This window comes from Pleurodeles waltl, chromosome 7 (assembly GCF_031143425.1).
Source record: "Pleurodeles waltl isolate 20211129_DDA chromosome 7, aPleWal1.hap1.20221129, whole genome shotgun sequence".
In the NCBI taxonomy this organism is placed as follows: Eukaryota; Metazoa; Chordata; class Amphibia; order Caudata; family Salamandridae; genus Pleurodeles; species Pleurodeles waltl.
Genome location: NC_090446.1, coordinates 283,717,169 through 283,741,766, shown reverse-complemented (window position 1 = coordinate 283,741,766; position 24,598 = coordinate 283,717,169). Strand labels below are relative to the sequence as shown.

General features: G+C 43.2%; 1 protein-coding gene across 1 annotated transcript in view; it reads left to right on the top strand.

The window, feature by feature from the left end:
- LOC138304017 (protein-glutamine gamma-glutamyltransferase E-like) overlaps positions 1-22,835 on the top strand; it is a 38,787-nt gene extending 15,952 nt beyond the window's left edge. Inside the window, exons 4-5 of the mRNA XM_069243664.1 lie at positions 1,936-2,069; positions 18,048-22,835. Coding sequence (XP_069099765.1) covers positions 1,936-2,069; positions 18,048-18,237 — 324 coding nt within the window. The 3' untranslated portion in view covers positions 18,238-22,835. The remainder of the gene's footprint in view (positions 1-1,935; positions 2,070-18,047) is intronic.
- Positions 22,836-24,598: the final 1,763 nt, after the last annotated feature.

The following is a 24,598-nucleotide window of genomic DNA, read 5'->3' as shown; positions in this document are numbered from 1 at the left end:
TCCGTACAAAGAAGAACATCAGAAGAAGAAGGACTGCCCTGCGGGACCCCTGATCTGTACCTAGACACTGCACTCTGAAGGACTGCACCAGTTGCACACTTGGGCTTCACCACAAGAAGGACTTTGCCTGGCTTCAGCTGGTTTAAGAAGGGACTTCCTGCTTGCTACAGGTGATAAATAGCTAGCCAGAGTCCCCTGCATCAAATCCTGAAGAAACTGACCAGCTGACCACTATCCAGTTGTCATCTTGGAGTTTGAGCCAGGTGCATTCTGGTAGTTGGAGTCCTAACCCTCAAGGAGCAACTCAAAGCTTCTGGAACCTCGGGGTGAGTTGTGGACTCCTAAAAGACCTTCAAAGACCTTCTGGAAGAAGATCCAGAAGTATGGAGAAGATTGGAGAACTTTTGGCAAAAATCTCTATAAAGGGACCGACCTGCCTTCTAGAGTCAAGCCAGCTTATGTCGACCCTGACCCGGCCTGACTTGCAGGTTCATCCTGCTGAAAAGCTCCGGATCCCCAGACTTCCAGGATTTAACCGGGGGCTCCTAAAAAGGCCAACTGATGACGTTGACTCAAAATCGGCTTGCTGTAGATGGTCGTCCGAAGTCGGAGAGAAAAAGCTCCAAATAAGTGATTAAGTCCAAAGGTAAAAAATTGACCGGGACTTCCCACTCAGCTTATCCAAGGAGGGCTCCAGGGACATCAGATCATAATTCAGCTTTGGCCGGATGAAGACTTTCATCCCAAAAAATAATCAGAGTCTGAATGTAAAAATCTTCACTGAGGTCTCCTGCGACACATATCCAAAGAGGGCTCCAGGGAGGTTGGATCGGATTTGTGACTCCATCCTGCTGAAGAAAATCATCAAGGAAATGACTAAGTCCGTGTGTAAACTTTTGACCGAGGCCTCCCGCTTGCTGTAGCCAAGCAGGGCTCTATTGCAGTTGGCCTGAAACTTTGACTTTGCCTCGGTCAAGGTGCGACCAGATGACCAAATTGACGCTTTTTGTTTCTATGAGCTAGAAAACATGAATTCTTTAAAAATTCATATCTCGGGTTCTCCTTATCTGATTTTATTCATTTTGGTGTCAAAGATACAACTATTTCCTACTTTTATAAATTGGTTTAAAAGTATTAAACTGTTTCCTATGATTTATTTAATTACTGTTTTATAATACTTAAATGCTTTACACACTTTGTCACCTAAGTTACGCCTTGTTGCTCATTGCCAAGCTACCAAGGGAGTTAATTTATTGAGACCTAATTGAACCTAGTGGGGGTTAGTGGCCTATTGCTAAGTGCAGGTACTTAACTGCCCTTACCAATAATCAACTTTCCAACAGTTACATCAAATTACAAGAGACTACAATGTAGTAAAGTAAGTTTTACTTCCAGTGTAGTAAAGTACAACCAGCAGGGCAGCCAGGTAGAAACAGCTGACAACCTTTTGAACATTGCATTCCCAAGCATTCTACACTCTGTCATTCCTCCAAGTTCTACCCACAAGCAGTTCTTCTACAATGTTCCACCGACTTCCTCTTGTTTACATCCATACCTCCATAAAGTCCCTGGTGAGTGTTTGAGGCTGTGGATGAATGAGAAGAAGGGGATCATTTTCGTGTTCTAGAAGAAATAGTTTCTGCGGGGACCTCATAACCAAACTTGAGAACCCTCTATATTTGTTTAATTGAAACATTTTAAATAAATAACAGTTACAAATATGTATGACATTTCTGACCTAGAAACTATGCCTACATTTAAATCAAATTTGTGAATTGTGATCCAACACCCTTGGACAAGTATATTGTAAAAAAAAAATGAAGAAATTGCTGTTTAATCCAGACAAATTTTGTTACTTCCTAGGTAAATGAGCAGTGAGAAAGATCCAAACAGGGTAAAAGAAATATGTAATCAATTGTTTTTTGGTCTCTTCAGGTACCAGAAACACTCATGGTGAACAAGACCGCAACTGCAGAGGTCTCCTTCACCAATCCACTCCATAAGGAAGTGACTGACTGTGTGCTGACAGCAGAGGGCAGCGGCCTCATTAAAGACGTCTTGACCATAAAGTAAGTAGAAGGGGGAATCTTCCATACCAACCCTGTCTTGATAACGTGTTTTTGTGTTGTGTGTTCATATCACTCTTCTGCCATTTCCAAGCACTGTAAATAACAGATGCCACTGTTCCTAATGTAGTGTACTCAATTCACCAACCTCAGGAGGATGAAAGATTGGATTGGCCTGGTTGGCATTCCCCCTTGTGGCCTGTGGATAGTCAGATATCTCAGAAGTGGGAGTTAGCTTCACGGAGCACTCGATCAGTCTGCCCATGCAAAGATTATTTATTGACTCATAAGTATGAGCTCTTCTCAAAATACAGGTTCCTCACTGAAGCCCAATTCATTAAGACATGTCTCCCAGCAGCTTGATATTACAATCGCAGAGCTCAGACACTGTGCAATAGGCAGAGTTTTAAAGGTGATTTATTTACAGAACTCCGTCTTCTTCTAATTGAGCTCCAAGGATGACCAATTATTGTGTTCAAAATACCTGCATAAAAGATCGAGCAGCGCAACACAAACAGCAAAATGGTGTTGCAACCAGTAAACTTAGGTTACCTCCATATGTGATTCCAGCGCAAAGCTCTAGTTTCAATTCATGTTATACCTAAGAAGTTATTATGGTTGCATCTGCAGGTTCTTTATTTCTTGCGCACTTCGAATGCTCAAGGACTCGGGAAATGTACTGCAGAATGGCCTCTAAAAAAGTGCATTCAGATCTCGATCAATATAAAGATATTCCGCTTTCTTGAATACATCTGAGAAGCTAAAAAATAAGATTTTGCTAATACTGATTGAATCACATGGGCTTGCCTTTAGCAGTCTAATAAAAACCAATTGTATCTGCCTTTTGTTATACATTTTTACTTTACTATTCTAACATGGCTGACCGCCGCTGGAATGCTAAAATAAAACAGCCAAAATGGCCGCTGCTGCTTCTTGAAGCATTCTTTCTGTCATTCTAGTGTTTAAAATGCATTCATTACGTTTGTATCTTTAGTTATGAAAAGAACATGACCTACCATTTAGTAGTAGTACAAAAACTTTATTCGACTTTCAACAAGTCTTAAAAGTATCAAATATTTTACATTTTAATATACAATAAATACAATAAATAAGCTAAAATCTTAATGATTTACAATGATAAAAGATCCATACATGAAAAAATGTTTTAAATTCTTTAAGAAAATTTCCTAAGTACGAGCCGTTGGGTAAAGTAGTTCAAGTTATATTGCTACCCCCATGCGCTTTCTTGTATTTAATACGGAGCATAAAAAATTGGCCAAGGTTCCGCACATCTCAATGGATGATAGCACCTGAAGGCTGGCATACGTGGTGCGACACTGGGGCAAATTAATTAGCCTTAGAAGAGGGGCTACTAAGCGCTTTCTTTGCTTGGCGTAGAATTTGCAAAATAAAACCACATGAATTGTGGTTTGTGGTGCCTTTGCATCACATGGGCAAGCCCTCAAGGTGGTACTCCAATCATTCATAGTTGGAAAGGTCACTAGACGGTGGAATATATCTAGCCTCAGTCTGGTGAGAACAAAACGGTGGCGGGGATTTATCACATTCGTCAGATAAGGCTGAATGGCCTCCGTTGACAGAATTATTTGATTGTGAATGACGGTGGGCTTTTTTGATTCAACCTCCCATCGTAAATCTTCTAGATATTTTAATGCCAGAGCACTCAGGTCCTTCCTAGAGATTTTTACCAACAAAGCTGGATTTGTGTAATAAGCTTTATTGCCCATGTTTTCAAAAAAAGTCATAATGTATCTTAGCCAAGGCACCCTTTTTGCGTATATAGACTCCATGCAGTCAGTCAAAATGGCCTTATTTAATTCAGTATGTTCCAAGGTCCAGACTTTGTGCCATAGCAGTAAGGGTTGAATCTTTATCAAGTCGGTAATAAAGGGGAACCCCAGTTCTGAGTGGATAATGTATGATGATGTACCTTTTGGTACCATCAATATATATCTTATAAAATCATTTTCGACCGTCTGCACCAGGTTACAATCGGTGTATCCCCAAATTCCAGACCCATACGTGGCGGCTGGGATGCACTTGGCTTTGTAAATTTTTATCATATTTGGCGGGGTAATCCCCCCTATCCTTTTGGAAAAAAGCCTTAGAGCCATCGTTGTTTTAATAAGCTGGGCTTTTTTCGTCTTCCTACAATTAGCCCAGGAGCCCTGTTTGTCAAACATTATGCCCAGATAAGAAAAGGTACGTGCAGTTTCTACTCTCCCATCCGCGGTTGTAATGTTATAGGACTTGCCGCGTTTCCCACCACAGTTCATAATGAAAGTTTTTGAGCGATTGACAGTAAGACCCAGTTGTGACATAAATGTGATGCAAGTAGTTAAGAGTTTTTGTAAAGCTAACGGGGTCCTGGCCATTAAAACTGCGTCATCTGCATAAAGTAAAACCGGGACAGCACGATTGCCTATTTGGGGTAGATCTTTGCAGTTACTAGCCAATACATTTTCTAAGTTATTTATATACATTGAAAACAGGAACGGAGCAAGAACGCAGCCTTGGCACACGCCTCTAAATATGCCAAAAGGGCGAGTACTTTCCCCCTTTAGGCCATACCTCACTCTTGCTCTGCACCCTGTATACATGTCTCGTATAAACTGGATTATGGCTGGTTCTACCCCCATGCTGCTTAAGATATCCCATAACTTGTCATGTAGTACACAATCAAATGCTGATGATAGGTCAATGAAAGCCAGATGCAGATTACCTTCTCTAATCCTTGTATACTTTCCTATGATAATACTTAGATTCAGGCTTTGTTCCACTGTCCCAATTCCTTTCCGGAATCCGTATTGGACAGAAGATAAAGCACTCTTTTCTTCGGTCCATGTTTGCAACCTGTTCAAGATAATTCTCCCCGCTAATTTAGCCGTTGAGTCCAGCAGGGAGATTGGTCTGTAACAGGCTGGGTTAAGACGGTCACCTTTTTTATATATAGGAATTATATTGGAATCTCACCAAGATGGTAGGGGACCTTGTATGCAAATGGCCCTTAATGACTGCGTCAATGCAGGGCCCCATAGGTGGATATTGGCCTTGTATATATCAATCGGGACGCCATCGGGGCCCGGAGCTTTCCCTGATTTGCTTAAAGTTATGGCTTCCTCTACCTCCTCAAGGCTAAATTGTGGGGTTATTAACAGGCGTGTACCTTCCTAGAGGGCTTGATCATATACAGGAAATGTAGGGTTCGCATCGCTGGCCCGCGCGTATATTTTAGAGAAGTGTGCAATCCAGTCTTCTTCGGAGATCGCTATTTCCATCCTGGGGGAGTCTCTATCCCCGAACATAGGTGAGTTGATTGTTTTCCAAAAAAGAATATTATCTTTCGTTCGGCTAGCTGTGTGTAGAGTTTCCCACAGAGTTCTTTTTAAAGTCAATTTCCTTCCCTTCATTGCTGCTTTATATTCTTGTCTACACTTACTATCTCAGTTAAAGATCTTTTTGGGGCTTTTAGAGCCTTTTTCAATTTCCTATGTGCTTGTGAGCAGTTATAATCAAACCATCCAGTGGCCCTTTTTTTTCCCGGGTTACCCCTTCTGATAGTAAGGGCTTTCTTTATAGATTGCATGATCAAAGTAAAGGCACTTAAACATCGCCCTGGGTCTAGATTCTCACTTAAACAGTCTGCAAAAGACCTACCATTTAATACTAGTCCACCAACTAAACAAGCATTGGCAATGCTAATAGGTCTGACCTTGAATATCTGGTGCATTTTTAAAAAACATTTTATTGCAATCACATGCCAAAAATAAAAAGAAGAAAAAAATAAAATAGGCCGCCACTTACAGAGGATGACCATACATTTGCAAGAAAAAAATAAATATAAAAAGCTTCATTTCATCTCATTTAAATAGATGCAACTGCTTCCTAGCAGGCATAAGTATTTAGCACAGGTTTGGAAACTTTTTTGTTCTAATGAGCCACACAGGAAAATACGTTTTCTGTTGGTTCAAGAAAGATATGTAATTGCTTTACATTACAGATACCTGAAGAAGTTAACTCTACTTAAGTACATTTGTATGTATTTTTTATTGATGAATTTATTTGATTGCATGAGACTGGCTGCAAAGTTAAAATTAACTCCAGGACATACATAAATATATGCTTCCTTTGAACGAGTATACAAAAAAAAGCAGATCAAAAACATACTTTGATGATACAGATTATAGCAGTTGGCAAATACCGCTTTCATGTTTTCGAACAAAAGAGTGAGGGCAAATAAAAATCACCAGACAAATTAGCTTAAGGAGAAGAAAACCATTGCTCTTTAGATAGTTTAATGCTCCAAATGGAGAAATAGTAGGTAATACAGTTGACCTTCAGGAGCCAACTCAATTGTGTTAAGCTGGTAAAAAGACAGATTGACAGATTCCATGCCAAATCAGAGCCACCCAATGACTTATCTTTCTAAGTCTCTTCTCAATGTTTTTTCTCAACAAGCTGAGATACAATACCATTTATGTTATATTATTTCAATGACCCCTCGAATCAGTTCTGTCAGTGAGAGGAGAGATGTTTTATCAAATCTTCATGTGTGTGAACAATTTTTCATAAAAGCATAAATAGAAAATTTGCGCCATTCCTCTTTAATCCACCTCTCTATGCCACAAAGGTATTTTGCCTTTGCTTTTTTACAAATGCCCCCCACAGGCAGTTGTATGCAATACTGTCCTATAATGAAATATCACCTGCCATAAATATTGTGTCTTAAATATTGTTCACAAAATTGTCTCCCATTGAATGTAAATTTCCTATTATCAATTCTGATAGGCCAATATGTTTGCAAATGATATTTAAGACAGGAGATTTAAGTCAGATGATATTCTGACAATGATATTGGGGTACTACCACACACCGCAAATCCAAGGCAGCAGTGAAAAATGTCTGGCTGACTGATTGGTCAAAGCAGTGGCAAATAAAAATGCATGAAAATGCAAAACAGAAGAAAAAACACTGGTCAGTTGCCCCATGCCTGTTCCTATGTCTGTGGGCAGTAATTGGGAAAGCCAGTGGTTGGCCAAAAACTGCACTGTTTCTTGGGTGCACATAAAAATACACAGAACACCTTGAATTTGTCTGAAAACGTCCAGTGGTTTACAATTTGGCTTCCCCTTACCCCTAATTACATTATTCAAAAAAGTATTGAAAATATCAATGTGTACTAGTTCCTGTACAAGCAATCATTTGATATCATTTGGGAATAAAGAAATTGTGACACTTTAAGGAAGAAACCTCTATGTAAATTTACAAGGATGATCTCTTGGACCTATGTCTTCAATTTTAAGCTACCAGAATTCAGGGTTAGTTTAATAACTCTATCAAAGAAATCACTGTTACGTAAATGATAGTGGTGTACTCATCTGTCCCACACACAACGCATATTTCCATTTGAGGTGCACAGTAAGTCAACTTGAACATTTGCTTGGGATGACACTCTCTCCCTATATAGGCACAAAAAACACATATTGTGGAAAACAGAAACTTGCCCCAGAAAAGCTTCTGAGCCTGCAATTCAATCCAATCCAACTCAAAAAGTACTTTATTCTGTTGTCATAACTGTCAAAGTATACAAAGATAAGAAATAAATAGGTATCACATTGTAAAATATTCACATAGTAAATAAAGGATGAAAAAAGTAAAAAATGATTATTAGTACAAATTGGGCAAAAGAGACAACCCAAAAACAACCACAATCCTTGCCTCATCAGAAAAGTAAACAGAATATGTTTACAACACCTGGTCAATAAGTTTAAAAGGAGAAGTTCAGGGCTTCTAAAGTGCATAGTCATGTAAGTGTATTAGGTTTAGCAATCTGTCTGTGCAGTGTCAGAAACTGCAGTGTATATGCAAGAGTGCAAAATACCATGTTAGCTCCAACATTCTAACCATAAACAGGACCTGAATAACATTGTTTATGGCCAATTCCACTGTTCATGGAGATAAATGAGATAAAACCTTCACACTCTCATACCATATATTTTTCAGAAAGCAGCTAACAGCAAACATGATTAAAAGTGAGGTGTTGCTTTTCAGAAACCTCTGGGCAATTAGACAGCGGGTCACCCCCAAGTTCAAACACACTGGACGTATACTCTGCTGACGACAATCAAGATATTCCGGACAGAAGAGAAAAATGTGCAAACCACAAGCTGGACATAGATTAGCAGCCTGGTCTTTCTTCCATATACTTGTTAAATACTTCAGTGAAAGATTACCCAGCAAGAAGCTCCTTCAGATATGGAGACTGGGCCAAATGGACTTAAATAAATAAATGTCACAAGTATTTTTGTACCAAAAAAGTGGCAATATCAGGACAAAAATCTAGAACGTATTGTTCTACAAGAAAAAAACAACTTGTGTTAGGTTAAATGTAAACATCCTGTAGCTCTTAAACTAAACTGCTAGATGCAAAATGGTGAGCTGGTAAATGTAAACATGGCAGGAAGAGGTGGTTCCTAAGTTGAGAGGTTGCAGAAATGTTAAGGTTCCAATGTGAGAGTGGCTAGGAGGTATGTTAAGACAAACCTAGTAATTGAATTGCCCAGAAGTCAGGTTACATTGACAACAGCAATGCCCCTAGATCAGTGTGCATGACAGAAAGAGAAAGCCAGTGTCACTCAATTAAAAGAAGGAATCAAGGGCAAAATTGCCCCATCTTAGTTAAACATTTCTTTTATTTAAAACACATATAAATTAGAAATCCATCTGAAACAACTTTAGAAAGGCCAAGGGAAATTTAAAGAGTTTGCTGACGGAACCATCATCCCAAGTATTGGAAAGTGGATTATTGGTGAGGGCAGGTAAGTACCGACACCTAGCAATAGTCCAATAACCCCCACAAAGGTCCAGTTATGTCTTGATAAATTAAACCCAGGTCAACGCTTGGTAGTTTGGCATCGAGCGACAAGGTTTAATTTAGGAGACTAGTGTGTAAAGCATTTAAAAATCACAAAACAGTGAATCATTAAAACACAAAACACAATAAAAATCGTACACCAATTTATAGTAAAAGATTATATTTTTATTTTTAAAATGACACCAAAATGATTAAAATCGCATAAGGGGGACTGTGGATATACATTTTTAAGGAATAAATGTTTACCAGCACATAGAAGCAAATTGCGCTCAAAGGGTTAAAAAAATGTTACACTGGACAGGGACAAAGTCCAGAGTTTAGGCCACCCAAGAGATAACACTATTACACTTACTTTCAGAAGTGTTTCTTGATTCAGGAAAGTTGTCCACAGCACCACTCAAGGGTTCAGAGGCTCTGGTATGCCTCTGGTATGCCTCTTGGGGTCTGGGACTACAATTCCCACAATGCACCTCTTCAATTTATGGAGTTGCTCTAAACGTCTCCAAACTTCTGGATCTTCTTCCAGAGGTCCTTTTTGTGTCCTTGAAGTGTCCACAACTTGATCCAAGGTTCAGGAAGCTCTGAGTAGCTCCGTGGGAGTTGAGACTACAATTCCCAAATTGGACCTGGTCAGAATCCTCAAATGGCCACTGGATGCTGGTCAGCTGGGCTCTGCTTGCAGGACTTGTTGCAGGGGACTCTGGGCAGCTCCTTTGTACCTGTAGCAAACAGGGAGTACCTTCTTGAAGCAGTAGAAGACAGGCAAAGTCCTTTTAGTGGTGAAGCCCAAGTGTGCAGCTGGTGCAGTCCTTCAGAGTCCAGTGCAGGTGTCCAGCAGGACAGTCCTTTTCTTCTTTGTCTTGTTCCTTGTAGAGATCTGAGGCGTCGGTGCGGCTCTGCCATCATTATCTTTGCCACTGGGGTGAAAAGCAAGGGGTCCTGACTGTCCAATCACAGGCGAGCCACTTCCCCCTTGAATCACCACTTCCAGGGAATTGTGGCAAGATAAAGCCCAGGGAGCAACATTCTTCAAAAATCAAATATGGCTGAAACTGATTTTTGGAGGTTAGATGTGGCTGAGCCCACCCACTGCTGTGGCTAAAAATCTTAAACACAGCCCTCTCCTGCCCTCTCCCAATCTAAGAGGTCACCTAATGTTCTGGGGTGGTTGGAAATGGGGGAGGTCCTCCGCTGATCCAAATGTCCTTCCCTGCCTTTGAAGACCAATTTGGCTGTTCTCCCCCCATCATGTTTCACCATCTACTGAGGCAGATCTTCTGCCATAGGCACATCCTTTGTTTTCAGCCTAGGCCACTTCACTCCTCTTCAAGGCAGCCTGGCAGGCTGCCAGGGGGTGATCAATCAAAGAAGGGCACTACAGAGCTGAAGTTGGCAACTTTCAGGTAGAGTTTTAAAACTTTGTACCCAAACGAGTTATATTAAATCCAACAATGGCAAGTTGTAGGATTTATCATAACAATTAATTTTATACCCAAACTCAAGATATCTTGCTTTATGGGGATTTTGTTAATTAAAATAAAGTCTCCCCATTTTAGCCTATGGAGGCCATTCACTACAATGAGGGAAAAACAAAGTTGGCTATTTTACCTCATCAGGGCTTATAATACATTTTTATACGTCCCTGTTTATAGTTAAATGCCACCCAACCCTAGGGGCACTTCGGGCACACCTTAGGGGTGACCTATATGTAACAATGACTTATACCTTTAGTTTAAAGCAGCCAGCAAGGCAGGCCTGCCTTTAAAATGACACAGGACACATCAGCAGTGCACTACCTATGCTGGGGTCCCTACACCTCCATGCCCTACCATATACTAGTGACTTATAGATAGATTAATACTGCCAACTATAATTAGCCTAATTTGCATACTCATTTTACTCAGAGCACAGGCTCTGTGACGGGTTAGCAGTACGCAGGGCACCATCAGAGTCAGGAAAACACCAGCAAAAGTTAAAAATGGGGGCAAAACGTTAGGGGGCCTCTGCAATCAGCTCAGTTTTCTCACATCAAGAATTGCTTAATTCTAGACAACAATACTATAAGAACGGTGAAGTAGCTAAATCAAATAATGTAATGGATTTTCCTATAAAGATACATGATTCTATCTTCCTCAAACATTATAAGCCCTGTCAATGATACGTATCAGAACACAACTGCTAAACATGAAGGTCACTTCTTAAAGAATGGCTCAGCTAGATCCCAAAACCATGGGCGAATTTAGAAGGCCACAATCCCTAACCTCAACATCTATTCATGAACCAATATGATTGAATTTTGTGGATTTTTATTTATTGTGTTTTAATAATTCCCATATGCATGTTTGGGTTTTTCATGAACCACAATGATGTAAATATCATGTGACTGAAAATATCAATGCGTACAAGCCATCACCAAGTCTCAGGGTTAACATGAGGAACTTTTCTTCACACATCTTGAATCATAGGAGCTGTAGAATGTAAGAATAAGGAAAACCCTGACAGAGGAGCAAAATGTGGTTGTTGGAATGACCAGCTCATCAATATTTAATGCTTGCTCCATTGGGTCAATTTACTGATAAAAGATAAGAAGTATAAAACAAATTTTAAATTTCATGTTATGAAATCCTCAATTAACATTTAGTGATGGACTTCTATAGCATACCCTAAAGGGATTATACCGTAAGAAGTAGTAATTACATAGCAAGATAGACACAACTATCCATTGTTAGACCTGTAAGCCTTAGGGAGGTCTTTCCCCAACTTTTTGCCTTCCTCCTTCACTTTTCTGACATAGTTTTTGCTGGTATTAGGTCTCCAAGCACTTTTTAACTGCTAACCTCTCCTAAGGTGCTTGTGCTCTCTCCTTCAAACGGGGCAATAATGGCTTATCCCCAATTGGCATAATTAATGTGTTTATAAGTCTCTAGTAAAGTGCACTACATGTGCCCTTAGCCTGTAAATTTAATTGTACTAATGGGCCTGAAGCACTGATTGTGCCATGCACTTAAGTAGCCCTTTAAACATGTCTCTAGCCTGTCATTGCAGAGACTGTGTGTTGGACCTGGCTTTTTGACAGGTACATCCCCAAACTTTTTGCCTCCTTCCTCCTATTTTTTCTGACCTGTTGTTGTTGGCTTTTGACCTCTGGGCACTTTACCACTGCTAACCAGTGCTAAAGTGCATATGCTCTCTGGGTAAATTGTACTACTGATTGGTTTATCCATGATTGACTATTTAATTTACTTGTAAGTCCCTGGTAGAGTGCACTACATGTGCCTAGGGCAGGTAGATTAAATGCTACTAGTGGGCCTGCAGCACTGGTTGTGCCACCCACCTCAGTAGCCCCTTAACCCTGTCTCAGGCCTGCCATTGCAAGGCCTGTGTGTGCAGTTTCACTGCCACTTCGACTTGGCATTTAAAAGTACTTGCCAAGCCTAGAACTCCCCTTTTACTACATATAAGTCATCCCTAATGTGTGCCCTAGGTAACCCCTAGAGCAGGGTGCTGTGTAGGTAAAAGGCAGGACATGTACCTGTGTAGTTATATGTCCTGGTAGTGTGAAACTCCTAAATTCGTTTTTACACTACTGTGAGGCCTGCTCCTTTCATAGGCTAACATTGGGGCTGCCCTCATACACTGTTGAAGTGGCAGCTGCTGATCTGAAAGGAGCAGGAAGGTCATATTTAGTATGGCCAGAATGGTAATATAAAATCCTGCTGAATGGTGACGTCGGATTTAATATTACTATTCTAGAAATGCCACTTTTAGAAAGTGAACATTTCTTTGCACTAAAACCTTGTTGTGCCCTTCAATCCACGTCTGGCTAGGTTTAGTTGACAGCTCCTTGTGCATTCACTCAGACACACCCCAAACACAGGGTACTCAGCCTCACTTGCATACATCTGCCTTTTGAATGGGTCTTCCTGGGCTGGGAGGGTGGAGGGCCTGCCCTCACACAAAGGACTGCCACACCCCCTACTGGGACTCTGGCAGACAGGATTGAGCTGAAAGGGAACTTGGTGCATTTCTTAGAGACTCTTTGAAGTCACCCCCACTTCAAAGGCACAACTTAGTATAAAACAGGGCCTCTGCCCTACCTCATCAGACACTTGCTGGAGAAGAAACCTGAACCAGAAACTCAATCCTGCCAAAAGGAACTGCCTGGCTGCTCAAAGGACTCACTTGTCTGCTTTTCTACAAAGGACTGCTGCCTTGCTGTTGGCCTGCTGCCTTGCTGAACTGCCTGGCTGCTCAAAGGACTCACCTGTCTACTTTTCTACAAAGGACTGCTGCCTTGCTGTTGGCCTGCTGCCTTGCTGAACTCTTGTCTGGCTGTGAAAGTGCTCTCCAAGGGCTTGGATAGAGCTTGCCTCCTGTTCCTTGAAGTCTCAGGACCAAAAAGACTTCTCTCTTTTACTTGGACGCTCCGTGCGCCGAAAATTTCGACGCACAGCTTGTTTCGCGGCGAGAAAAACACCGCACTCCGACGCTGATCGACGCGACGCTCTTGGGACGATCGAAGATCCGACGCACGGCCTCGCAAGGACAATGCCGCCCGACCTCTAGAGGAGAAATCGACGCGACGCCTGCCGTGAGATCGTAATTTCGACGCACAGCCCCGCAGACCGACGCGCAGCCGGAGAACAAGCAGGAAAATCCACGCACAGACCCGGGACATCTGGTAATCCCCGCGATCCACAGAAAGAGACTGTCCGCGTGCCAGAAAACGACGCCGACTTCCCCGCGTGGAAAATAACGACGCAAGTCCGGGTGTGCTGGGGAGAAATCGACGCACACCCCCTTTTTCCACGCACCTCTTCCTTTGTGGCCCTCTGAGGAGATTTTCCACCAGAAACCAGGTACTTTGTGTTTGAAAGAGACTCTGTTTACTTTCTAAAGACTTAAGACGCTTTATATCACTTTTCAGTGATATCTTTACAAATTCATATTGCAACTTTGATCATTTTGACCTGAAGATACCCAGATAAATATTATATATTTTTCTAAACACTGTGTGGTGTATTTTTGTGGTGTTATGCTATGGTGTTGTATGATTTATTGCACAAATGCTTTACACATTGCCTTCTAAGTTAAGCCTGACTGCTCGTGCCAAGCTACCGGAGGGTGAGCACAGGCTGATTTTGGATTGTGTGTGACTTACCCTGACTAGAGTGAGGGTTCCTGCTTGGACAGAGGGCAACCTGACTGCCAACCAAAAACCCCATTTCTAACATTGGTGATCAGCGGTGAGGATAGGACTTGTGTTTGTGCAGTGACATACAGTAGCTAAGTATTTCACTACCTACCCACAGTTGAAGGTCAACTTGATTTTTCATCTTTTGCGCTTTTGGTTCTCTGATGTCCTCCTGGATATACTATTGATATTTTGGACTTTGGATTTTGGTTCTTGCCAGTAAGACTTTGTCAGCAATGAGATTGCTTACCTACTCATTCTTTGTGCCTACTGACCACCTCACTAAGGCTGACCTAAGGAAGCTTTGCAGAAAATGGGGCCTTCCTGTAGCAAGGAGATCTACTAAGGCGGAGATGCTACATGCCTACATAGTGTGGGGGGAAGAAAGATGGGCAGAGAGAGAGGCAGCAAGAAACCAAATGACTAAGTACCCCTCAGATGAGGAGGAGGACTACTCACATGAGGAGGAAGACTACTCAGATGAGGAAAGAGAACTAGTGGGAGATGAAGGGCTCCTAGCTCTACAGCGGTGTATGGAAGAGCTAGATGAGCAACTTGAAAGGGCTGAGGCAGCAAGTCTCTTAGCCCTGGAAGAAGAAAAGGTTGCAGCTCAAGAGCTGAGCTGTAAAGAGCTGAAACTGGAGGCCGGAAGGGCTGAGTCCAGTTCAGATGGTGGCAGCAAAAATCTTGCATCTAGTACTGCTGAAGAAGGGCACAAGCCCAGAGATTTGGTGCCCAACTTGAAGAAGGGAGTTGACACACCACAGGCAGTTCAAGGGTATGAGGTAGTTCCCGTTATGCACAGGGTCCCTGAGAAGGATTGGGGAACTGGCACAGGGAGTCATATTCCTACTGGGGGGAGGGACACTTTACTGACTCTAGCAGAGAGTGACAGAGAAAAGGGTTCCCCCCTGGTGGACGTCCTGGATATAGAGTGTAGAGACATCCCAGAAGAGTATGGGTTGAGTGTCAGGGACAGACAGATACTGTCTCACCAGTCTCAGGAGGGTGAAGTAGAGTGCTTTTCCAAGGTTGAGTTACTGGATGGTTGGGTGAAGGGTACTGTGGTTAATACATGTAAAGGGCAGAGTGATGTAATTGCTGGAGAGCATATGTCTGGTCCTTATTTTCCAGAGCTACGCCAACACCAGGTGGAGTGTGAGTTCTCTGACCCCAGGGAACTTACAATGGAGGCAGACTTCTGGGTGAGTACCAGAGAGTCTGAAGAGGCATTTGGGGGTGCTCCTGAAGGGAGTGGTCTAGGTGGTTCCCAACCGAGTGGGGTGGGAAAGGATTGTAGTGTCCCAGGTAGGTCCCAGGTCCTAGAGGGTTCCATGAGGGAACACCAGGAGGGAAGCCTAGCCTGTACCGTAGGGCCACCTTTTGAGGGAAGCCCTGCAGTGTCAGAAGAACTTGGGGGGGGTGACTGTAGCCAGCATCCCAACAGTTCTGGTGTCTGGCAGTTCCCCTCCTAGTGAGGGGGTGCAGAAGTCCAGACATAGGGTTTAGAGGGGGTTGCAGACCCCAGTGGAGGACCTTGAGAGTCAGGGGACAGCTCTGAGAGCAGAGCCCCCCAGGAATGACCCAGGTGAAACCGTTTCTGGTTTGGGGGAAACCCAGACTCTGCCGGATGGGCAGAGGTCGGGAGACCTGCGCCAACCCGACTCTTGTGTGGCCCTTGGGGACGGTGTGTCCCTTATGGGGGGTGAGAGTGCCCCCCAGGAAGTCCTGGCATGCCAGGCAAAGATTCAACCTCAGGGTGGTGACTCTGGGTTGGATACCCAGGTTCAGAGGTTAAACTCTGACCTGGTGGGAGGTAGATGTGCCGCCCAAGAAGTCCTGCTGTGCCAGGCAATTGTCCAACCTCAGGGTGTTGACTCTGGGTTGGATGACCAGGTTCAGAGGTTAAACTCTGACCTGGTGGGGGGTAGGTGTGCCCCCCAGAAAGTCCTGGCGTGCCAGGCAATTGCCCAACCACAGGGTGGTGACCCTGGGTTGGGGAACCAGGCTCAGAGGTTAAACTCTGACCTGGTGGGAGGTAGGTGTGCCTCCCTGGAAATCCTGGCCTGCCAGGCAGTGGTTCAACCTCAGGGTGGTGACTCTGGGTTGGCTAACCAGGTTCAGGGGATAAACTCTGACCTGTTGGGGGGTAGGTGTGCCCCCCAGGAAGTCCTGGTGTACCAGGCAGTGGTCCAACCTCAGAGTGCTGACTCTGGGTTGGATAACCGGGTTCAGAGGTTAAACTCTGACCTGGTGGGGGGTAGGTGTGCCCCCCAGAAAGTCCTGGCGTGCCAGGCAATTGTTCAACCTCAGGGTGGTGACTCTGGGTTGGATACCCAGGTTCAGAGGTTAAACTCTGACCTGGTGGGAGGTAGGTGTGCCTCCCAAGAAGTCCTGCTGTGCCAGGCAATTGTCCAACCTCAGGGTGTTGACTCTGGGTTGGATGACCAGGTTCAGAGGTTAAACTCTGACCTGGTGGGGGGTAGGTGTGCCCCCCAGAAAGTCCTGGCGTGCCAGGCAATTGCCCAACCTCAGGGTGGTGACCCTGGGTTGGGGAACCAGGCTCAGAGGTTAAACTCTGACCTGGTGGGAGGTAGGTGTGCCTCCCAGAAAGTCCTGGTGCACCAGGCAATTGTTCAACTTCAGGGTGGTGACTCTGAGTTGAATGGCCCAGTTCAGAGGTTAAACTCTGACCTGGTGGAGGGTCAGTGTGCCCTCCAGGAAGTCCTGGTGTGCCAGGCAATTGTTCAACTTCAGGGTGGTGACTGAGTTGAATGGCCAAGTTCAGAGGTTAAACTCTGACCTGGTGGAGGGTCAGTGTGCCCTCCAGGAAGTCCTGGCGTGCCAGGCAATTGTTCAACTTCAGGGTGGTGACTCTGAGTTGAATGGTCAGGTGCAGAGGTTAAACTCTGACCTGGTGGGGGGTCGGTGTGCCTCCCAGAAAGTCCTGGTTTGCCAGGCAGGGATCCAGTCTGAGGGTACAGACCCTGGGCTGGAAGACCAAGTTCAGGGTGTCCCCCCGGACCTGGAGGGAGGGGCTACTGATAACAGTGCCCCTACCATGTTGTCTTCTGAGGAGGCCACTCCTAGTTGGAGGGTGCTGGACCCCAGAAGGGAGGGCGGGGGGGGGAAGCCTCACCCCGGGCCCTAGTCCAACCTGAAGGTACAGACCCCAGGTTGGAGGGCCAGTTGCAGGTTACAGCCCTGCACTGGTGGAGGAATGGTACAGGGCGACTTCTGTAAGCACCCTGACCATATTGGACTCTGGGGGTACCGCTCCAGGAGGGAGGGTACAGAGCCCCAGAGGGGAGGACCAGGTTCAGGCTGTCATCCCTGACCTGGTGGAAATAAATCTGACCACTCTGTGTCAAGCTACCAGGGGGTTGAGCACAGGTTAATTTGGTGTTTGTGTGTGGCTGATCTTGGCAGGGATTGTGGTTGTTGCTTGACCAGGGCTCATTCAACCAACAACCCAATTTGTTACATCCATAACCTAAGATTTGTCTCAAATTTCTGTACAATCTACATTTTATTAAATAAATTAAATATCTCAATATCGGCATTCTGCAGTATCCAGACTTGCAAAGTGTGAATATTTTCTGGCTGTTGATTAGGACAAGCATTGGCTGCAGATCCTAGAGCAGATACCACACCACTTCCTGGTATGCATTGCTTCTTCTGCACTGATGATCAGCTGCTATGCAATCAAATCTTAACAATCATGCTTGGGATTCTTTGTTTGGTTACTTTGCTGTGCACTCATGGGACCTGTACTCAGAAAAAAATTAACTTTAGAAAAACAGTTTTGTATATATATTGTAAATAACAAGCACTTATGTTGTATCTTTCAAAGGTGATACATTAACTATAATCTCTATCTTTCTTATTGTAGGGCTGGATCTGTGAAGTCCGGTGAGACCTTGAAAATACCAATCAAAATCACCCCCAATAGAGCAGGCCTACGGCATTTGGTTATTGACTTCACATGCAGCAAATTTTCCAATATCAAGGCATGCGAGGCCATTAATGTGGCTCCTAACGATTGCCCAACTGAAGAGCTCCCCCCAGCATCTAAGAAGTGATTCCTAGAAATCGGGCAGTCTTCGTTTATTGGATCATAAGGATGGAAGTGCTTATGTCCCTGAAGCAACACTTTATTCTCACTTTCTTGGGATATCAATTACTATTCAGAGTCAAGATGAATGTTGAAATTTCAGACAACTCTTATACCCCACCTCTCCAATATCAATACTCAGACACGATTAAATGTGGTTTAGAAGTCTCACATTGCATTCCGATACCCAGAAGTAACGATAACACAGATATTGGTATATCTGAAATGCAGAAATACTGGTCAATTATGAGTTAACCCACACAGTGTCCTATATGATATTCACCATAACAACCTTGACTTCACAGAAGCATTATGCCTACTTTTACCCTGCTTTTTCAAACCACACTTTTCTTGTTCCTGAATCAGCCATTAACTCTTGTAACTAGTCAAATTGGGAATTACAGGCAGTGGCATAACGTGAGTCCCCCCAGTCCCTGAGGTGTGCGTCTGAGCTCAGGGGGCTCCCTCAGCACAGCCGTCACTGTGCATGGGTGGCAGGCCCCTGGCCTGAAAGCTCCAGACTAGGTTCAAGGGGCTGGGTCCTCCATATGGTTTGCGGGGGATCCATTCACATTTTATTACTCCACTGACTACAGGTCAGTATGAACAAAGGCCCCTGCTTCGTTAATGGTTTTAGAGAAGTTTATCACACAGAATTACAAATGTTCAACCATTTTTTAATGGTCATGACCATGACTGATGTCTTTGAGCTCCTCACACTCCAACATCAAATACTAACATTAGTTTGCTAGAAATCCCTCAGAACTGCAGTTTCGCACTAAAATTGAAACTGTCACACATGTTATTTTCAAAATATAAATGTCAGGTAATGTTCCCTAGAATGGCATACGTAACCTCTCAGGGATTATCATGGTGGGATTGAGTTTTAAAATATCCCTAAACTGACACTGAGGCCCATATTTATACTTCTGTTGCAACAATTTTGCGTCATTTTTTTTACCCAAATTCGGTGCAAATCTACCTCCATATTTATAGTTTGACGTTAGACATGTATAACGTCAAAATATAGGAGTTTGCACCATTTTTTGGATACGTTTACCTACCTTGCGTCAATGAGATGCAAGGTAGGCTTTCCCATCTAAAAAATGGTGCTGTCCCCTTACCCCCATATTTACCCCCACATGCTATAATGACCCACTGGGTGGGAGGAGGTGCTAAATAATGGTGCAAAGCTTGCTTTGGACCATTATTTAAAGCCTGGGTCAGACCAGGCGTTAGGGGACCTGTGGACCCATTTCCATAGTCAAACTCCGTGGAATGGGTCCACAGGTGCCCTCCTGAAGCCCCAGGAACACCCCCACCATCACCAGAGGGACACCGAGGGGTGGGGAACCCCATCCCTGGTAAGTCCAGGTAAGTATTTTTTTCTTGCCATCGGAGGCCCTAACTTGGGGGGCCCTGCATGTCATAGTGTGTAATGTACATGCCCAGTGGACACTTGTCACCTGTGCTGACCATTGTGGTGATGGGCATGACTCCTGTCTTTCCTAAGACAGGAGTCATGTTTTTGATGGTTGTGCACCAGGAAATGGTGCTAGTCTGGTTAGAGGCATTTTTTGCCTCTAGCCAGGCAAGCATAATTTTTTGACGCTCAACCCCCTCATTCCCTACCGCCACCCCTACCCGGGTAGCGTCTTTTTTTTAAAGACACTGGCCAAGTTTAGCACCTGCTTACACCATTCCTTTAATTGGGTGCCCGGCTGGCACTGTGGAATAGCACAAGCCAGCGCCATGTTTTTTGCCACAAAACTGCATTTGCGCAGTTTTGCAGTAAAAAGTATAAATCTGGGCCTGAATGGCCATGACATACTGGCTTCTGGGGAGGCTGACCACAAAGCTGGCAAAGGATTCTTCTCCGTTGAATCTTATCTTCCCGTCAATCACTGTGACGGGGGAGAAATTCCCCTTTTTGGCCCTGTTTATTTTACATATTGAAGAAATGTGTGGTAATTCAGTTACCATATATTTTTCACAAAATAAGGTTTGTAGTTAAGCCCCAGTGTTTAATGTAGCGATACTGCATCAGTGATAGTATAATGCCACCCAAATGGACACTAAAACACAATCCCACTATCACCAGCAAATGCCTGGTGGTATTTATGCAGTATGCCTATACATGTTCAAAGAATAACTTTCAATCTTTAAACCTCATTTCTACTGTATACCTCATTATGTCCCATGAAACATAAAATTAAAAGATGATTATATTTAAGAGAGTGGTTTGATACTGTAAGCATGTATATCACTTCACTTTGGGTAAGAAGCCCCTCTGATCTTTCCCTACACCAATAACACCTCTTTGAATGAGAACTAAAATATATCCTCTGTTTCATGACTTAGCCCATGCAAGAATGTAATTTCACCCAGGAAACTCCCCCAATTGGTTTCCTCTAATTAAGAGTGGCTGAGTGAGTATTAAAAGGTATACAGTAGCCCTTACAGACAGAAACATCCTTAGGTGCTGCTCTCTGAAGCCGAACAATCACCCTAAGACACCATACAAAAGCATTTTAACCTTGGTTTCTTATGCGTCTAGGTGAAATATCCAATGATATCCTTCCATCCCTGACCAGCGTATAAGAAGGGCTGTCAGGTGGTTCGATGAAAATAAAAATCCACAACAGAAGGGTATGGTATTAGTTAAGATGTAAATCACTATTTATGGAAATTTCCAGAATGAACATCTGTAAAACCAATGACAACTTTGAAAAATCTTCAATTAAAATTGAATTAAATTAAATTCAATTGCATTTTTATTATGGTTAAAATATGTTAAACTTGCAAAAAGCATAATTTTTACAACACACTGTAAAGCATGAAAACAGTGCAGATACGTCACGTTAATCCACGGTGTCTTATATTTTAAACATCACAGATAAAATGATTTGTTGCCATGGGTGTTAGATTTTGTTTATCTTTCATGGTCCTATCCTTATTAAATAGGTTAATCTTAAAGATCTGTTATAGCATCTGTATTCAGCTGAAGTTTCTTCCATCGCTATTCACTCATATATTTTCCATCACCCTTTAAAAGTTTCAGTTTTCATAAGCCTAATTAATAACACACAAACCACGATAATTTCACCTCATACCTTTTGTTTCACCATCTTAAAAAATGCTTTGCCCAGTCTTTACACATTGGCCCATCTCCTCATCAGTTTGCGTGGGGATTTCCCAGATTCACAGGCATTGGGGTGGGGAGGAGTAGGAATCTGCCAGCCACTAGCTGGTGGCGATACTAGGGGCCATATGTACGAATACTTTTTCCCATAGACACAGAATGGGTAAAAACCTTTGCTGCATCTGGCCCTAGGTGCCTACTACCACCTCTTTGGGGGTCTTTCTCACTTGCACCATTATGGGATCATCAAAGTCACTGCAATGGAACATGGGTTTACTAGGGAGAAGCATGGTAAAATCATGATATTCGCATGTGGTCGTGTAAAATGTGCAATTGTGCCAGGCCCACAGACATATGGGACGAACATGTGATTGTCTAATATTACACGATTCTTTACTTGTTAATTTATTATGTATTTATTTCCAAACGGTTATGGAATAATTGTATGACATGACCTGAGAGGATTGTAAAGAAGATTATAGGTCACAAAATCTCGATCAAGAATATCAACGTGGTCATACATCAACTCATCAATATCAACCACCAATATGTTGTCTGCGTATCAACCACAGGAGTTTATCGACTAGCAATTCTTCAATCCATATATTTTCTCTGTGTGGTAATCAATATTGTGGAGTGATATAAGTGCAGGTGGATGTTTAAACTTGAATTCTGAAGTAGAACCCCATGAAGAAAAGTTAGTTTAAATTGTGCATTCATAACTATTCCCTTGAACAAGTAAAGCGGCTAAATTCAAGTGGCTATTTGGGTCCATTCCTGCAGTATGTAATAGAATTTTCTTAGTTTGTTACAGTACTCTTAACGATGCTACAGTGCGAATCGTATGTGTAGGAGTGATTTAAGATTATAGTGCATACAGTAGATGCCTTTATTTTGCGCCCAAATTCAACATTAAACTTGTTTTACTAGAGTGATTCATAAATAGTGACTGTTGAATATATTCAAACTTCATTTTACAAAAAAGTGTCTGATTATTCCGTGCCTTATAATTTGAAAAGAAGTTCTGTGTTTGGAATGGTACCAGAGTATTGTGGCCTAAATACTGTCTGACAAAAATATTCGGTCTTAATTTCGTTTAGAAAAACACAACCACATCTGGAGTTAATTCACACGAAATGGGGTGAAATTACCTGACACAGAAACGAATTCAGTCGCTCCGTCCATCACCTTTTTGTTTTCCCCAGTCAATAAAAGGCAGAACAACTTCCAAAAGAGATTTTGCCTTTAATAACGTTAGATGGTTTTCTTTTTCTTGGCTGACTATTCCCCTTGTAGCTGAAAAGGCTACTACATGCACATTAAAATATACAATATATTGCTAGCTTTACAGATGTGATGTTTAATGCACCTTTTTTTTGGTTGTATTCTTGAAAAATAAAAGCTTTAAGATGGCAATCGCTAAACGGTTCTGAGTGTGCTTCCTGATATTGATTAAACATGTCAGCCCTCTATTTTTGCTGTGCTTATGGTGTCTATCATAGATATGTGAATTCCTTGGTATTACCTTTATGCGTGGAAGAGCGTTTGTGTGACTTGGATGACGAGACCCTTCTTCAGTCAATCTCCACTACGGACCACGGATCCATGTAAAAAGAAACAAAAACGTATGCTTGCACAAATGACTTTCAATGCCACATATTAGAATGAATGCACATTTTTGAATCGCAATGAGTCTTTTGTGGGTGGTGGGTGCGGCAGGGGCTAAGGGCCAGATGTAGCAAACTTTTGCGAGTCTCAAATGGCCCGAATCGCAATTTGCGACACCGCAAAATTGTAAATGGGATGCAAAAATCACATTTCCGACTCGCAAAATGCGACGTGAGCCATTATCGACTCGCAGAAATAGCGACCCCATTTTGCGACATGCAAATAGGAAGTCGCAATTTGCGAGTCGCAAACCAAATGCAATAGCCACTCACAAATTGCGACTAGTCGCAAAAAGCCCATTTTGCACTTCCAATTTACCACTATCTCAGAGCAGGTGGTAACCAGAACCAAAGTATAAAAGGAGACCCAGAAGGCACCTGGGTTACTCAAGATGGCGGAGATATATGTGATAGCAATGAGGAGGAGAGCCCACGCCCCACAGCAGAGGAGGAGGAGGAGCCAGAGACAGGAGAAGATATACAGAATCAGGCAGACACTTTTCCAACAAACAGAAGAGGAGATATATGATAAATATAGACTCAGCAGTGCAGCAATACTAGATTTAATAGATTTACTCAATCCGCAGCTTCAACGCCAGACTGTGTGCGGCTGCGCCATCCCTACGCATGTGCAAGTGCTATGCTCACTGCACCTCTTGGCCTCGGGTAGCTATCAGGGGGTCATTGCTGTAGCAGGTGGGGTATCCAAAGTTCACTCTCACGGTTCTTTAGAGCATTCCTAGATGCCTTACTCACACACATGTCCAGATACATATACCTACCCAGGAATGAGGCAGAAATCAACAGCACCAAGTTGGAATTCTACAGGATTGCCAACTACCCGCATGTCATAGGGTGTGTGGACGGGACACATATACAAATCTGCCCTCCTGCAAACCTGGAATATCTGTTACGCAACAGGAAGTGTACCCACTCACTGAACATCCAGGTGGTATGTGACGCCCATTATGTTATCACTGACATGGTAGCCAAATTTCCAGGGAGCACATATGACTCCTACATTTTCAGGCACAGTGGGATACACCAACGCCTAGAACGTGGGGAGTTTGTTGAAGGATACCTCCTAGGTATAGCTGAATACACCTTGGAGACATACACACAGGTCAATGTGGAAACCATCTATGCCCAGCTCACATTGTACATTTTGTGCCATACAGGTGACAGTGCATATGCACTACGACCATGGATACTCACCCCGTACTTAACACCCAGCAATGAGAAAGAGAGGCGATACAACAGTGCACATAGGAGGACCCGAAATATCATAGAGAGGACCTTTGGACTGCTGAAGGCACGATTCCGATGCCTCCACAGCAGTGGAGGTGCCCTCCAGTATACCCCAATAACAGCTTTCAAGATCGTTGGTGCATGCGCTATGCTGCACAACATTGCCACCAGACGTGGGCTACCTCTCACCCCAGAAGACCCAGATTCGGAGGATGAAGAGCAAGAGCTACCACATCGCCATCATGGGGATAGAAGCATTGCAAATCAAGGCA